Source organism: Lithobates pipiens, unplaced genomic scaffold (assembly GCF_037356315.1).
Source record: "Lithobates pipiens isolate NorthernLeopardFrog02 unplaced genomic scaffold, aLitPip1_a1.2 Scaffold_1, whole genome shotgun sequence".
Classification (NCBI taxonomy): Eukaryota; Metazoa; Chordata; class Amphibia; order Anura; family Ranidae; genus Lithobates; species Lithobates pipiens.
In genome coordinates this window covers 116,208,877-116,226,323 of record NW_027507685.1, presented here as the reverse complement: position 1 = coordinate 116,226,323, position 17,447 = coordinate 116,208,877, and the positions used below count along the sequence as shown (strand labels likewise).

The 17,447-nt window shown below is 45.9% G+C and overlaps 1 protein-coding gene across 1 annotated transcript in view; it reads right to left on the bottom strand.

Annotated features, from left to right (window-relative positions):
• The window catches only part of LOC143972895 (uncharacterized), a 60,333-nt gene that overhangs the window by 8,963 nt on the left and 33,923 nt on the right, over window positions 1-17,447 (bottom strand). Inside the window, exons 10-11 of the mRNA XM_077474398.1 lie at window positions 15,649-15,772; window positions 869-1,033 (exon numbers count right to left, since the gene is read on the bottom strand). Coding sequence (XP_077330524.1) covers window positions 869-1,033; window positions 15,649-15,772 — 289 coding nt within the window. The remainder of the gene's footprint in view (window positions 1-868; window positions 1,034-15,648; window positions 15,773-17,447) is intronic.

Below are 17,447 nucleotides of genomic sequence, written 5' to 3'. Positions count from 1 at the left end.
ACATGAAGTAAGGTCAGTTGGCATGGACCATAGGGTGAGGACATGAAGTAAGGTGCGTTGGCATGGACCATAGGGTGAGTACATGATGTCATTTGGGTTGGCATGGACCATAGGGTGAGTACATGGACTGAAAACTGGCTACAGGGGCGAGTTCAGAGGGTGGTGATAAATGGGGAGTACTTGGAATGGTCGGGGTGGGTAGTGGGGTCCCCCAGGGTTCTGTGCTGGGACCAATCCTATTTAATTTGTATACATTAGTAAATGACTGGGAGGATGGGGATGGGGGAAACAGTTCAATCTCTGTATTTGCGGACGATACTAAGCCAAGCAGGGCAATAACTTCTCCGCAGGATGTGGAAACCTGGCAAGAAGATCTGAACAAATGAATGGGGGGGGAGGGGCAACCACATAGCAAATGAGGTTCAATGTAGACAAATGTAAAATAATGCATTTGGGGGGTAAAATCTGAATGCAAATCTACAGACTGGGGGGAGAACCTCTGGGGGGATTTAGGATGGAGAAGGACCTGGGGGTACTAGTGATTCCTAGGAATTCCCTTCCACATGGCTCGGGTGTGAACAGACCCCTTAGATCTCCAATAGAGTTGTCACCAAGCACGGGGTGCAGGAAATCTTCCATAGAGGACATTTCTCTCACTTGGGAGGGATTATCTTTCATTTCTTGGTGAGTTTTGGGGACAGGAAATGAAGATAATTCTCCCTCATGCTTCCACTTTGTGCTTCTTTTAGCTCCTAGCTCTCTCTCTCCAGTCATTCTAGCGCTACCGTTGTCGTTGCCTATAGCAACCCATCAAGCTGACTAATTCTGTCTCGGACAAGCTTGCGCACGCTCCCCCCCCCTTGCTCACCTTTATGGCGGTCTGGAATTTCTGGCAGAAGCAGCTGAAGATTTTGCAGCATTCCTCCATGCGGAAGGTTTCCTCGTCTTCACACAGGAAGTCCACCAAAGTCCGCTTCCAGGAGCGCAATTCATCCGCTTCCTTCTGTACGTCATGGAGCTGCTCCTCCGCGTCCTGCAATACAACAATGTATATACGGCTACTACATCTCCACCGTATACAATGTATATACCGCTACTATGTCTCCACCATATACAATGTATATACCGCTACTACATCTCCACCATATACAATGTATTTACCGCTACTACGTCTCCACCATATACAATGTATATACCGCTACTACGTCTCCACCGCATACAATGTATATACCGATAATACATCTCCACCGTATACAATGTATATACCGCTACTACATCTCCACCATATACAATGTATATACGGCAACTACATCTCCACCGCATATAATGTATATACCGCTACTACATCTCCACCGCATACAATGTATATACCGCTACTACATCTCCACCGCATACACTGTATATACCGCTACTACATGTCCACCGTATACAATGTATATACCACTACTACATGTCCACCGTATACAATGTATATACCGCTACTACATGTCCACCGCATACAATGTATATACCACTACTACATCTCCACCGCATACAATGTTTATACTGCTACCTAAGTGAAAATGTCCAAATTGGGCCCAAAGTGTCAATATTTTGTGTGGCCACCATTATTTTCCAGCACTGCCTTAACCCTCTTGGGCATGGAGGTCACCAGAGCTTCACAGGATGTCACTGGAGTCCTCTTCCCCTCCTCCATGACGACATCACGGAGCTGGTGGATGTTGGAGACCTTGCGCTCCTCCACCTTCCGTCTGAGGATGTCCTACAGATGATCAATAGGGTTTAGGTCTGGAGACATGCTTGGCCAGTCCATCACCTTTACCCTAATGGATATGTGTTGAGCTATTTTGCGGGGGACACCAAATTTAACACACCTGCTCCCCATTCACACCTGAGACCTTGTAACACTAACGAGTCACATGACACCGGGGGGAGGGAAAATGGCTCATTGGGCCCAATTTGGAGATTTTCACTTAGGGGTGTACTGACTTTTGTTGCCAGCGGTTTAGACATTAATGGTTGTGTGTTGAGTTATTTTGAGGGGACAGCAAATTTACACTGTTATACAAGCTGTACACTCGCTACTTTACATTGCAGACAAGTGTCATTTTATCACATGAAAAGAGAGGAAAATTGTACACACATGTCACTGTGGGGTGTACTTACTTTTTCTCAGATACTGTATATTTATAATAATAATCGTGTGTGACTGTGGGGGAGGGGACATTAGAGTGTAAGTTCCTCTGTACAGAGACTGATGTGACTGAGGGGTGTACTTACTTTTGTCAGATACTGTACAATTCACACACCATATACAATGTATGGAAATAAGAAGTGCTATCAGTCAGAATAACCAATCAGCTTTCATCAGTGTAACCCCTCCCCCTCTGGGTGATGAATGTACATTGCAGGGAATGTAACAAACTTTGTAGCAAATTCAGACTTTTGTTATTCTGAAGAAACATCTGTTTGAATGTGAATGTGTGAATCTGAGGGAATGTGAATGGGAGTGGTTTTATAATTATCAATCAGCTGCTGCACCTGCAGGGCTGTAATGGGGAAAGTGGCGGGATCTGCATCCCTTTAAATGTGATTATCTCACCGAAAAATGATTCGTGTTGCAGGGGATGCCCAACACATGACCTGTATCTTAGTGCAGACTTCTGGGAAAACGAGTGAGCCAATCACACAAGCAGGAAAATTGATTGGGGGGGGGGGGGGGGTGCTCTGTGTAGAGAGCGCCTCCAGGTGGCCATATTGCATTTTACAGAAGATGACAGCGGCTGCAGATTGAAAAGGAAAGGGAATTATTAATAAGATCCAATCACAATCTGACTTGTGTAGGGATTATATACGATATATTGTTTTTTTCTTTTTGTTTTTTTTATATGCAATTTTTTTTTTAAAGTGGAGTTACCCTTTAAAGCCAATGGAAAACCCGTCACTAATATCTCATATAATCTGTAACATCTTCATATCATTCCAATCTTTTATAATCTTTTATAAATCTGCAGCTTTCATTAAAATAATCCCTGGAGATCCCGCCATGGAGGTCACTTCCTGTTATCGGGTGACAACACTTCCTGCCTCCCAATTGTCCTCCTGTGTTGTCACCTCCTCAGAACACACATGAAGTACACGGGTTCTGGGGCAGATTAAGGTGGTAATTCTGAAAAGCTGAGGATAGAAAATGTATTCAATAAAAGAGAGACAGCAAAGTGCGGCAATCCACAGTGACCATTCACAGCTCTCCTGGCAGAAGGGGTTATTAGAACATCTGGTGATCTGACGGAAGGTGATTACACTTTGCTGACTCCTATTAATAATAATTGTCCAACAAGGCCAGCAATTCCTTGTTCTTCCCCCCAGGGGGCAGCACCCGAGCAGAACTAATACCCCTCCCCCACCATCGCTTATTTCATCAGTCCGGGATCTCCTTCTGCTGGAACAATTATTTCATGTCAGAGTCAGAACTTCCATCTTTAGTAATGGAGGGAGCCGAGAGTGGCGAGAACCCCGGAGGGGGGAGGGGGGACTTCTTCTCTGTTATGTCACATTAGAGAAACTTCCTGGAGAGGCTCACGATCTCTCTCCTATAGTGGTGTCCCCATAAGAAGATTTCCCCTCTATTCCTCTACTGGTGACAATGAACATTAGATTTTCCCATCTCCTGTATTATGTCTGTAGTCTCTGGTCCTCTCCTGTACTATGTCTGCAGTCTCTGATCATCTCCTGTATTATGTCTGCAGTCTCTGATCATCTCCTGTATTATGTCTGCAGTCTCTGATCATCTCCTGTATTAGGTCTGCAGTCTCTGATCATCTCCTGTATTATGTCTGCAGTCTCTGATCATCTCCTGTATTATGTCTGCAGTCTCTGATCAACTCCTGTATTATGTCTGCAGTCTCTGATCAACTCCTGTATTATGTCTGCAGTCTCTGATCAACTCCTGTATTATGTCTGCAGTCTCTGATCAACTCCTGTATTATGTCTGCAGTCTCTGATCAACTCCTGTATTATGTCTGCAGTCTCTGATCAACTCCTGTATTATGTCTGCAGTCTCTGATCAACTCCTGTACTATGTCTGCAGTCTCTGATCAACTCCTGTATTATGTCTGCAGTCTCTAATCATCTTCTGTCACATAATGTCACAGCTCCTCTACTTCAGTCATATGATGCCACGGCTCTTGTTCATCGGTCACATGATGGCTCTTCTTCGACAGTGTGGAGTTTAGCATCCTGCAGAGAGGACCTCTTCTTGTAATGTTTTCCACTTCATAGGAAGTGAGTTGAAGGATGCTGGGGATCATTCACTCCTGAAGAAGACCAGTGCTGGACCTCGGAGTGGTGAGCCCGAGAGGGGAGGGGGGGGGGGGCAGCACTAGTGAGGACCTCTTCTTGTAATGTCCTCCTCTTTATAGGAGGTTTGTTGAAGGATGCTGGGGATCATTCACCTCTGAAGAAGACCAGTGCTGGCCTTTGGAGTGTTAAGCCTGAGGGGGCAGCACCAGGAGGACCTCTTCTTGTAATGTTTTCCTCTTCATAGGAGGTGTGTTGAAGTGTGCTGGAGATCATTCACCCCTATAGAAGACCAGTGTTGGGCTTCCGAGTGTTGAGCCTGAGGGGGCAGCATCAGAGAGGACCTCTTCTTGTAATGTCTTCCTCTTCATAGGAACTGAGTTGAAGGATGCTGAGGATCATTCGCTCCTGAAGTAGACTAGTGCTGGACCTCGGAGTGGTGAGCCCGAGGGGGGCAGCACCAGAGAGGAGCAGAGTATTGCAATGAAAGCTTTTATTTAAGTTTAATAAGTGCCGGGGTGGCTATTATTTCAGTTGGAGTTGGGATGTATTGGTCATGTGACTACAGGGGTGTTGTTGAGCTGATCACATGACACATGAGGCAGGTCCCCTTCCAATAACCATTCCTCTTGAGGAAGTCAGTGTAGGGGCCTCATCTCATATCTAGGGGGCAGAAGCGAGTAAAATCAATGCCATGTGTGTGCTAATGACCCCGAGACTATTGTGTTCTCCCAAAAAAAAAAAATTTTTCTTTAATTAGGAAACAGCTGAACACAAGAATAATAGTAATAATAATAAGAATCTGCGCCAAATGTTCATGCTCCATCTGTGCTTCCGGAAGCCAGAACAGCCATACACAGGACAGTCCATCTGAAAATGTTTTGGGAAGGATGTTGAGGGAAAAATGTGTTTCTTGTGGATAGATAAGATCAGCCCAATGTTCTCATCGTCCAAGAAACCGTTTCACATCATGGGAGGAATCAAACCGCAAATCACGATTAAAAATAAATTAAATAAAACTTCATGAACAAAAGCAAGAGGAAGCCGAAACCGGGAGAACGCAGCTAACAACGTCTACTGTATCTGTGCTGTCTTCCTGCGTTTATTCTGATCTGTATGATACATGGGCTGGTAAGGACCCCTGACCTTTATGGCCAAAAGTATGTGAACCCCCCTCCAATGATAAAGTTCAGGTGTCTCCAGTGAAGAATCCTGGTAATACTCCATCATACAAAGACATTGTAAACAATTGTGGTCTTACAACCTTGTGGTCACAATTTGGTGAAGAGCCTTTTCTGTTCCCCCATGACTGCATCCCCCTCTGTGTACAAAGCTAGCTCCAAAAAGATATGGTATGACCAGTTTGGTGTGGAGGAACTTGAGTGTCCTGTACAGAGTCCTGACCTCATCCCTACTTTTGGAAGACCTTTGGTATAAGGTCTTCTCATCCAACAACATTACCTGCCCTTAACCCTAAGGAATAGCTTTGGGAAGAGATCATCTTATCTCAAAGGTGCTCAGTAGGTTTGAGGTCATGGAGGAACTTGTGTCCAGTACAGAGCCCTACTTAACAACTTTGGGATGAAACGGAATGCTGATCGTGAGCCAAGTCTTCTCATCCAACATCAGTACTCGAAGGGTCTTGTTATAACTCCATCATACAAAGACATTGTAGACAATTGCGCACTTCCAGTCTTGTGGTAACAGTTTGTTGAAGACCCTTTTCTGTTCCAGCATGACTGTTCCCACCCCCCTCCCCCCATGTGCAAAGCCAGCTCCATAAAGACATGGTGTGACCAGGTTGATGTGGAGGAACTTCCAGTGTCCTACACAGAGCTCTGACCTCATCCCTACTGATCACCTTTGGAATGTATTAGTGTGCTAATGGTGAACCAGGTCTTCTCACCCAAGGGGTCACAAATTCAAGGGGGCACCCAACCAAATGGGCACAAATTCCCACACACACCCTCTAAAATCTTATGGAAAGCTTTCACAGAAGAGTGTAAGATGTTGTAGTCTCAAGGGGGGGGGGGGGGGGGCAAATCCATATAATTGCCCATGGTTTTGGAATAGGACCTCCAACAAGCACAGAGCCCTGACCTTAACCCTACTGAACACCTTTTTGAAAAATTGGTGGTGAGCCAGGTCTTCTCATCCAACATCAGTACCTGGCCTCACAAATGGGCACACATTTCCAAATTCTTGTGGAAAATCTTCCCACATCATTGGAGGCCATGTGGTTTCAAAAGAGGGACAGCCTCTTCAACTGAGGGATTGTTGGCAGGCATGCTGCCCAACTGTAGGAAGGCTTTCACCAAAACCTTGTGGAAAGCCTTCCCTAAGCAGTGCAGGATAAGGGGGGACAACACCAATTTAATGGTTATGGTTTTGGGATGTCCAACAAGCTCAGAGTTTAGACCTCAGCCATACTGAACACCCATCAACATCTTATGGAAAGTCTTCCCAGAAAAGTGGATGCTGTTATAGGCAAAAATATGCAAATCCATATTAATAGCCATGGGAGATGGGAGGCAACTCCATAAAGACATAGTATCACCAGTATGGTGTGGGAGAACTCAAGTGTCCTGCACAGAGCCCCGACCCCAACACTACTTTTGGAGAACCTTTGGTATAATGTCTTCTCATCAAACATCAGTACCTGACCTCAACCCTATGGAATACCGCTGGGGTGAATTGGAAGGCCAATGGCGAGCCAGGTTTTGTTTTGTTTTTTGTCGCCCAACATGAGGCCCAACATGTGATACGGGTCTTTTAATCTAATAAACGTGACCCAAAAAAGAACCGCGCTGTCCTAATAATGAACTTAGGGTGTGTGCTTCCCCTAAAGGAAATTTAACATATAAAAATTTATGTTGCAATATCAACAAATAGTTGTATCAATACCTAATACCTGGAAGAAATGTTTTGGTGTTAAAATTATAATCATAAGTGTGCATCAACAGCAATAACACATCTTAAGTCTGTTATAAATGGTGCAAAATTACACCCTAAGTTCATTCTTAGGACAGCGCGGTTCTTTTTTGGGTCACGTTTATAAGTATATAACTTTTGGTATATAGTAGAACTGCAGCAGTATTTGATGTGTACACAATTTTTATTTTTATTTTAGGTGGTAGCACAATTTTTTCTTTTCTTTTACTTTTAATCTAATAGCAGTTCTTGACCTCACAAATGAGTACAATTTCCCACAGACACCCTCCAAAATCTCGTGGAAAGTCTTACCAGAGAGTGGGGGATGTTCTGGCCACAATAGGGGAATCTCCATATTAATGGTGAAGATTGTGGAATGGGGGGTTCTAGGAGGTTACACAGGACATCATATTGGGAGAGAAAGGTTAATGGGCATAAGGGGGTGCAACTCCAAAATAATGGCCATGGGTCAGAATGGGAGATTTGTGCACACCATGAAGAGCCCACTAAATGTACACAATGTATTCAACAATATCATATAGGTGTGATGTCCATATAGTGTACATACACTCAGCCTGTGATAATATGAATTTCCAGTGTAGTGTCCATGCATACAGTGGAATTGTCATTCTACCCAATAAATCTGCCACTAAATCCATACAAGTCTAGCCCTCAGCTGCTTCCAATACACCACTTTATAATCAGAGCCAAGACCGGTGCGAACACAACAAGGGACCGTCTAAATAAAAGGCTGATGAGAAGCAGGGTTTGAATTAAAAACAAGTCAGCAGAGAGGAAGCCACGCGGAGTTTCATCACCTTTCTTCTAACCCTAATATGGTTCTGAGAGCAAAGCAAGGAAAACACCACTCCAGAAATAACAACTTGGAAATGTTGGGCTAATATTTCACAGGGCTTCAAGGGATCCTTGTCTATATCTTTCCATAATGCATTAATACTGTATATCTCACAATAGATAGAAAAGATACACGGTGTAAAAAAGACACACGGTGAAAAAAGACACATGCTCATAGAGTTTAATCACAAGATTAAAGTAATATAAAGAATTCTGCATCTTCAGAACTGAAACCTGCAGTTGATCCAGTATAAGGCAAAAAACCCTTCTAAAGCTGGATCCATGGACAACATTACTTCCTGGTCAACCAAGGTAATCGGTCCCTGGATCGACAATCTCTGGTGTTATTACTTATAAATCCTAACATCCACTTATATTCTGTGTATTCATAAACATATCCAGACTTTTCTGAAGTAATGGCCTTAAAATAAACACATTTGCACCAAGTTTTCTTTAAGTATTTCTACATGGTGGTCATATCCCTCTTTAATTTTCTCTTCTCAAGAAAGAATAAATTCAGTTCCATTAATCCTTCCTCATAGCTGAACTCCTCCATGCCTCTTGTTTGGTTTCCTTCTCTGCACTTTCTCCAGTTCTCCGATATAATTTTTGTAAACTAGTGCTAAAAACGGAACTGCATATTCCACATGAGAACAACCAGATGTTTCTCTGTCACTGACTTTAAGTCTATGATCCACCAGAACCCCTAGATCCTTCTCCATCATTGACTCCCTGTCTATGCTCTACCAGGACACTCAGATCCTTCTCCACCATTGACTCACAGTCTATGATTTACCAGGACTCCCTGGTCCTTCTCCATCATTGATTCCAAGTCTATGATCCAGAAGAACCCTCAGATCCTTCTCCATCATTGACTCCAAGTCTATGATCCAGAAGAACCCTCAGATCCTTCTCCATCATTGACTCCAAGTCTATGATCGACCAGAACACAAAGATCCTTCTCCATCATTGACTACAAGTCTATGATCTACCAGGACACTCAGATCCTTCTCATCATTGACTCCAAGTCTATAATCTACCAGGACACCCAGGTCCTTCTCCATCATTGACGCCAAGTCTATGATCCAGCAGAAACCTCAGATCCTTCTCCATTATTCACTCCAAATCTATGATCCAGCAGAAACCTCAGATCCTTCTCCATTATTCACTCCAAGTTTATGATCCAACAGAACACAAAAGATCCTTCTCACCATTGACTCAGAGTCTATATTTACCAGAACCCCCAGATCCTTCTCCATCATTGATTCCCAGTTTATGATCTACCAGAACCCCCAGATCCTTCATCATTGACTCCAAGGTGATGTTCTACCAGAACATCCAAATCCTTCTCACCATCATTGATTTGAAGTCTATATCTACCAGAACACTCAGATCCTTCTCCACCATTGACTCCTCCAGAAGTACTTACCCCCTTGGAACATATGATAAATATGTGCTTTAGCCAAAGTTCCTATTGTACATACAGGTCTAGAACAACCAACCTGCTCTTCTGTGATCTTGATAGACCTTGTGTCAGGGCTGGCTTAGCCCTTCCTTCTATGGGCTGGCCGCTCAGCTGTCGGCTAATTGCTAGCTCTCTTCTCTCTCCACAGTTACCAGCTGTTCCTGATGATGCTTGTCTGACCTGCCTACTTAAAGCCTTCCAGCTCACTTCACCTCTGTCTTCGCCTTGGTCACATCACTAGAAACCATCGCCTGCTGTTTGTTTAAAGACTGGCTTTCTGACATCCCTTCTGGCTCCTTATCCTGCTTGATGTTGCTCTACTTGGATCCCTGACTTCTGGCCTGGCTGACTACCCGATCTGGCTACTGGACTCTGGCTATGCTTGACTACGCTTTTTCTATTTACCTTTTTATATTTATTGATAACAAAGTGTGATTTAATTGTACTTCTGTCTCAGTCTGATGAATGGTTTCTGACAGTAGGCGAAGGCCATTAATTCAGACGATACAATCAATCCACTTGTTGGTAATATTTTTTCCAGATTGGATGAGCAAGATCACAGCATGGATCAGTTTGCCATAGCGTTACAAACGCTCCTGAATCACACGGCTTACCGGGAATCTCCCACAGTGGCTGCTCTGGTACAACCTGAGTTGCAGGCCGTCCCTGCTGCTGCGCCAGTCTCTGTGCAGGCACCCGCCTCGAGTATTACCTCGATAAGAGGTATGTCTGGTTCTGCTCCGCTTCCCCAGCGATTTGGGGGCAATCCAGTTCAATGCAGAGGGTTTCTCAATCAGGTTGAGATATACTTCGAGATGCTGCCCCAGGCGTTTCCCACAGACAGAAGCAAAGTAGGTTTCGTGATATCTTTGCTTTCTAATGCCCCGTACACACGAGCGGACTTTTCAACATCCAAAGTCCGTCAGACCGAGTCCGTCAGACTATCCGATCGTGTGTGGGCTGCAACGGACTTTAGCTCCGCAAAAGTCTGACGGACTTTAGAAATGAAGCATGCTTCAAATTTTCCCGACGGAACTCCGCCGGACCCAGTCCCCTTCGAAAAATCCGCTCGTGTGTATGCTACTCCGACGGACTAAAACCGACGCTAGGGCAGCTATTGGCTACTGGCTATGAACTTCCTTATTCGAGTCGGGTCGTACGTCATCACGTTCGAATCCGTCGGAGTTTAGTGTGATCGTGTGTGGCCAAGTCCGTTCGGCCGAAAAGTCTGTCAGAACTCCGGCGGAATTCCGGCGGAACTCCTTTGGAAGTCTGTCGGACATAAGTCCTCTCGTGTGTACGGGGCATAAGAGAGCCTGGGCCTGGGCTAACCCTCTATGGGAGATGCAAAAACCTGTTGTCTTGAGTTACCCTCAGTTTGTGGCCTCATTTAAAAGGGTATTTGACATTGCCAAATGCTCTGCTTCTGCTGCCAAGTGCCTCGTGTCCATCAAACAGAGTACGAGAACTGTTGCAGACTATGCCATTGAATTCCGTACTCTGGCAGCAAGGTTGCTTGGAACAATGAGGCCCTCGTGGCTGCTTTTTCTCATGGTCTCTCGGATTCCATCAAGGATGAGATAGCAGCCCGAGATATACCCACTGAGCTGGACAGCTTGATCTCGTTTGCCATCCTCATTGACTCCAGACTCAGAGAAAGGCTTTCTCTTAAGGAGCGCTTGTGGAAACCACCTGTACGTTTGCTTCCGAGCTTTGTAGTCCCACCCATGCCTCCCTCACCTCCCATGCCTCCTGGTACCAAGTTGGTCAGTGAAGATGAACCCGTGCACCTGGGCTTCACGCGTCTCTCTGCGAATGAGAGAGCCTTTAGGAGGAGGGAGAGATTGTGCCTTTATTGTGGCCAGGCAGGTCACTTTTTGAAGTCTTGTCCTACCCGTCCAGGGAACGCCCGAACCTTGAGGTCCTGTCATGGACAGACCTTAGGTGGCGTTGTTTCGTCCCCAGTTATCCAGAAGGATAAGCCCCTGGTTTTGGTCACCCTTTCTTGGGCTGAGTCGTCCATTGAGATACAGGCTCTAATCGACTCTGGGGCTGCAGGCCTGTTCATTGATGCTGCATTTGTTTCACAGCACTCGATTCCGCTGCAGCTACGTGACACTCCACTTGCTATTGAGGCTCTTGACGGGAGACCTTTACAGCCTGCCCATGTGACTCATGAGACTGTTCCGTTGTGCATGGCTGTAGGGGCTCTTCACCATGAGATAATCCAATTCCAAGTTATTTCCTCACCCAGGTTTCCACTGGTTATTGGTTATCCTTGGTTACAGAGGCACAACCCCTCTTTTGATTGGCTCCACACTGAGGTTCTCTCCTGGTCACCACAATGCAGTGAGACATGCTTCCTGAAGGTATCCAAGGTCCTGTGCACCTCTTCACTCCCCTCCCTGCCGGAGGAGTACCGTGATTTTAGCGATGTCTTTGATAAAGGCCAAGCTGGTAGTTTGCCTCCACACCGGTCTTATGATTGCGCAATTGACCTTCAACCTAGTGCCATACCTCCTCGTGGCCGCGTTTACCCTTTGTCGGTCTTGGAGGATAAGGCCATGGAGGAGTATGTTGCTGACGCACTTTTTCAAGGTTTCATCCGCAAATCCTCGTCTCCTGCTGGTGCTGTTTTTTTCTTTGTGAAAAAGAAGAGCGGTGAACTGAGACCTTGTATAGGTTATAGGGGTCTCAATCGTGTCACGATTAAGAATGCCTACCCGATTTCATTGATTACAGAGTTATTTGACCGCCTCAAGGGAGCAACGGTTTTCATAAAGCTTGACTTGAGAGAGGCATACAATCTCGTGTGCATTAAGGAGGGCTAAGAGTGGGAAACTGCGTTTAATACCAGAACAGGTCATTATGAATACCTGGTAATACCTTTTGGCCTTTGTAACGCCCGGGCAGTTTTCCAGGAATTTATTAACGATGTACTCCGAGATTTGTTGCAGTTGCGTGTGGTGGTTTATGTCGATGATATCCTCATATTTTCCAAGTCCCTGGAGAGCCACCACACAGATGTCTGTCGTGTGCTTCAGAAACTAAGAGAGAACAATCTCTATTGTAAACTGGAGAAGTGCGAGTTCCATCGTAAACAGGTTACATTCCTGGACTAGGTAATTTCCACTGCTGGTTTTTCGATGGACCCAGAGAAACTTTCGGCAGTCCTACAGTGGCCTCGACCCGTGGGTTTACGTCCGCTGGCGCGTTTCCTGGGCTTTGCCAACTACTATCGGAAGTTTATTCGTAACTTCTCGTCTCTGGTCAAGCCCCTGACTGATATGACCAGAAAGGATGGTAACCCACAGAGTTGGTCTCCGGAGTTCATTAAGGCCTTTGAGACTCTCAAGGCTGCCTTTGTTTCTGCTCCTGTGTTGGCACATCCTGATCCTACGTTGCCTTTTATCATCGAAGTTGATGCTTCCGAGACTGAAGTTGGTGCCCTTCCGTCTCAACATCCTAACTCTGAGAGCACTATGCATCCGTGTGGCTACTTTTCCAAGAAATTGTCACCTGCTCAGTGTAATTATGAGATTGGTGACAGAGAGCTGTTGGCGATTATTTTAGCCCTGAAAGAATGGAGACATCTCCTTGAAGGTACCACTGTGCCTGTTCTTATTCTTACTGACCATAAGAATGTTACATTCTTGTCTGAGGCTAAGTGACTCTCTCCCAGAAGGGCGCGATGGGCTCTTTTCTTGTCGAGCTTTAATTACATTGTCTCATTCTTACCCGGCACTAAGAATTTAAGGGCTGATGCCTTGTCACAACAATTTTCCTCCACTTCCAAGTTGGAGTCAGTTCCGGTTCTTATGATTCCTCCTGATCGTATCTTGGCTACGGTTCGCACCAGTCTTGCTGCTCAGGTCCATGCTCCTCCTGATAAACCTTGTGACCTCTGCTTTGTCCCAGAGAGTCTCCGTACTGCTGTGCTCCAGACTTATCATTCTGCCAAGGTAGCTGGCCACCCTGGGAAGAATCAACTCATTTGGGCCATTTCCCAACAATTCTGGTGGCCTAGTCTACGGGCTGATGTTACTGCCTTCGTAGCTGCCTGTGTGTTCAGAGTAAGACTCCACGACACCTTCCAGTGGGCCTGCAACAACCCATACCCAATGGAGAGAGGCCCTGGACTCATCTGTCCATAGATTTCATTGTGGAGTTGCCCAACTCCCAAGGCAACACTGTTATCCTTATGGTGGTTGACCGGTTCTCAAAGATGTGTCATTGTATTCCACTTAAGAATTTGCCCACCTCTAAGGAACTGGCTTCCATTTTTGCTCGGGAAATTTTTCGCTTACATGGGCTACCCAAGGTGATTATCTCGGACAGGGGCAGTCAGTTTGTCTCCCGGTTCTGGCGAGCCTTTTACGCACAGTTGGGAATCCAGCTTGCGTTCTCTTCTGCGTATCACCCACAGTCTAATGGGGCTGCAGAACGAGCCAATCATTCCTTGGAGCAATTCCTACGTTGTTATATTTCTGACCATCATAACAACTGGTCTGACCTATTATCTTGGGCAGTGTTTGCTCACAACAGTGGCTTGAATTCTGCCTCCCAATTGTCTCCATTTATGGCGAATTATGGTTTCCAACCTTCCATGTTGCCTGACTCATTTGTTCCGCAGAGTATTCCTGCATTAGAGGAGCATCTCCGTGGTCTTTGTTCCACTCCAGGAGGCTTTGCATCATGCTAATGATAGGTACAGACTCCATGCTAACCGCAGACGCCTGCCTGCGCCTTCCTACCAGGTTGGGGACAGGGTCTGGCTGTCATCTTGCAACCTCCGGCTTCGTGTTCCCTCATTGAAGTTTGCACCTCAGTTTACTGGGCCTTTCCGTATCCTTCGCAGGATTAACCCAGTGGCTTACGCATTGGATCTTACTCCTAGTATGCGCATCTCAAATGTGTTTCATGTCTCCTTATTGAAACCGCTGGTCTGTAACCGATTTACCATCTTGGTGCCACGTCCTCACCTTATTCAGGTTCAGAACCATGAGGAGTATGAGGTACAATACATTGTTGACTCCCGTAGGTTCCGTGGGCGCATACAGTACCTGGTGCATTGGAAGGGGTACGGTCCGGAGGAACGCTCCTGGGTTTCATCCTCTGACGTACATGCCCCTGTCCTCCTCTGCGAGTTCCATAGAGGGTTTCCCCTCAAACCCAGCGGCCCTCCGAGGGAGAGGGGTCATTGAGGATGGGGTACTGTCAGGGCTGGCTTAGCCCTTCCTTTTCTGGGCTGGCCGCTCAGCTGTCGGCTAATTGCCAGCTCTCTTCTCTCTCCACAGTTACCAGCTGTTCCTGATGATGCTCGTCTGACCTGCCTACTTAAAGCCTTCCAGCTCACTTCACCTCTGCCTTCGCCTTGGTCACATCACTAGAAACCATTGCCTGCTGTTTTTTTAAAGACTGGCTTTCTGACATCCCTTCTGTCTCCTTATCCTACTTGCTGTTGCTCTACTTGGATCCCTGACTTCTGGCCTGGCTGACTACCCAATCTGGTTACTGAACTCTGGCTATGCTTGACTACGCTTTTTCTATTTACCTTTTTATTTTTATTAATAAACAAGTGTGATTTAATTGTACTTCTGTCTCAGTCTGATTTATGGTTTCTGACACCTTGTGCTAACAACCATTTGACAAGTGCTGACATGACTGAATTCCTCTACACTCCTCCTGCCCTCTAGTCCTACATACTTACCTTCTTTCAGATGTTTTCAGGTCAGTCATTTGATACATGTGGTTCCCTTCCTCTTCTCTGCCCCCAAGTGGTTCTCAATGATGCAGAGATTGTCACTGACACAAAGACATCAGAACCACCCGCTGTATCATTGTGCTGTGATTGGAGAACACAGTGATACTGCGCCCTCAGAGGTGGGCTGAATGAACCTAGAAGAGGTGAGTGGGGGACAGCACTGGGGAGGAGGTGAGTATTGCAGCAGGAGCTGTTTTTTTTATTCCTATAATTGGTAGGGCACTCATTAAATTTAAATAAAAACAGAGATGGAGTATAACACACACATAGAACATACTGCCAAAAAAATCACATTCATGATTTCCTATAAAATATTTGATCAGTGAGGTGTTACCTCTAAGAATTCTTCCATTTGTTGTCTCAGCTCTTCTTCCTCGTGTGCAGCCAGATTCTTCTGCATTGCATTCACCCGGGATTGCAGCTTCTCAAACTCCTCCAACAAGTTATCTTCAGACAGTCTGTCAAGAAAAGAGAGATTTGTCAGAACAGGAAATGATGGGAAGTCTCCCCAACAGGAGGCAACATTTTTAGTACAGTGAGGAAGAACTTCTGACAATGTCCTATTGCTGTCTGCAGTGACAACTACTCTCTATTTATTGTACTGGTGTCACAGGGACAGGAAGTGATGGCATATATCCGTAACGGGGTCACAGACAGGAAGACAATCCTAAATTAAGTCCAATGACTTATTTCAAAATTTTAGTCTTACCAGATCTCCTCTTGGATAGGAATGAGTCCCTGCGTGACTGGTTGTCTACACTCCCCGGCCACTTGATTAGGCAAACCTTTCTACTAGAGTATTGGATCCCCTTTATAAGGTCCCCCTTGCTAGTAGTGGGTTGGACCCCCTTTATTAGGTCCCCCTTGCTAGTAGCGGGTTGGACCCCCTTTATTAGGCCCACCTTGCTAGTAGCAAGTTGGACCCCCTTTATTAGGTCCCCCTTGCTAGTAGCGAGTTGGACCCCCTTTATTAGGTCCCCCTTGCTAGTAGCGGGTTGGACTCCCTTTATTAGGTCCCCCTTGCAAGTAGCGGGTTGGACCCCCTTTATTAGGTACCCCTAGCTAGTAACGGGTTGGACTCCCTTTATTAGGTCCCCTTTTTAGTAGCGGGTTGGACCCCTTTATTAGGTGCCCCTTGCTAGTAGTGGGTTGGACCCCTTTATTGGGTCCACCTTGCTAGTAGCGGGTTGGACCCCCTTTATTAGGTCCCCCTTGCTAGTAGCGGGTTGGTCCTCCATTATTATGTCCTCCTTGCTAGTACTGGGTTGGACCCCTCCATTAGGTCCCCCTTGCTAGTAACGGGTTGTACCCCCTTTATTAGGTCCTTCTTGCTAGTAGCGAGTTGGACCCCTTTATTAGGTCCCCCTTGCTAGTTGCGGGCTGGGCCCCCATTATTATGTCCTCCTTGCTAGTAGCGGGTTGGACCCCCTTTATTAGGTCCCCCTTGCTAGTAGCAGGTTGGACCCCTTTATTAGATCCCCCTTGCTAGTAGCGGGTTGGCCCCCCTTTATTAGATCCCCCTTGCTAGTGACATGATAACATCACACAGTTGCTGCAGATTTGTCGGCTGCCCATCCATGATGCCAATCTCCCATTCCACCACATCCCAAAGGTGCTCTATTAGATGAGATGTGGTGAGTGTGAAGGCCATTATTGGAGGACAGTGACCTCATTGTCCAGTGGTGAGATGATTGAAGGACAGTGACCTCATTGTCCAGTGGTGAGATGATTGGAGGACAGGGACCTCATTGTCCAGTGGTGAGATGATTGGAGGACAGGGATCTCATTGTCCAGTGGTGAGATGATTGGAGGACAGGGACCTCATTGTCCAGTGGTGAGATGATTGGAGCTTTGTGACATGGTGCATTATCCTGCTGGAAGGAGTCATCAGAAGATGGGGACACTGTAGTCATAAAGGGATGGACATGATCACCAATCCTCAGGTAGGTCGTAGTGATTAAATCATGCTCAGTTGGTACTAAGGGGCCCAAAGTATGCCCATTCCATGGGGAAACACGTTGATAGTGATCCAGGAATCAGAAATGGAAACATCTTTAGTACATACGATTGGTGAGGATATCAGAGTTTGTTGAATATTGGAAATTTGAGGTCATATAAAAAGTCTAATTTACT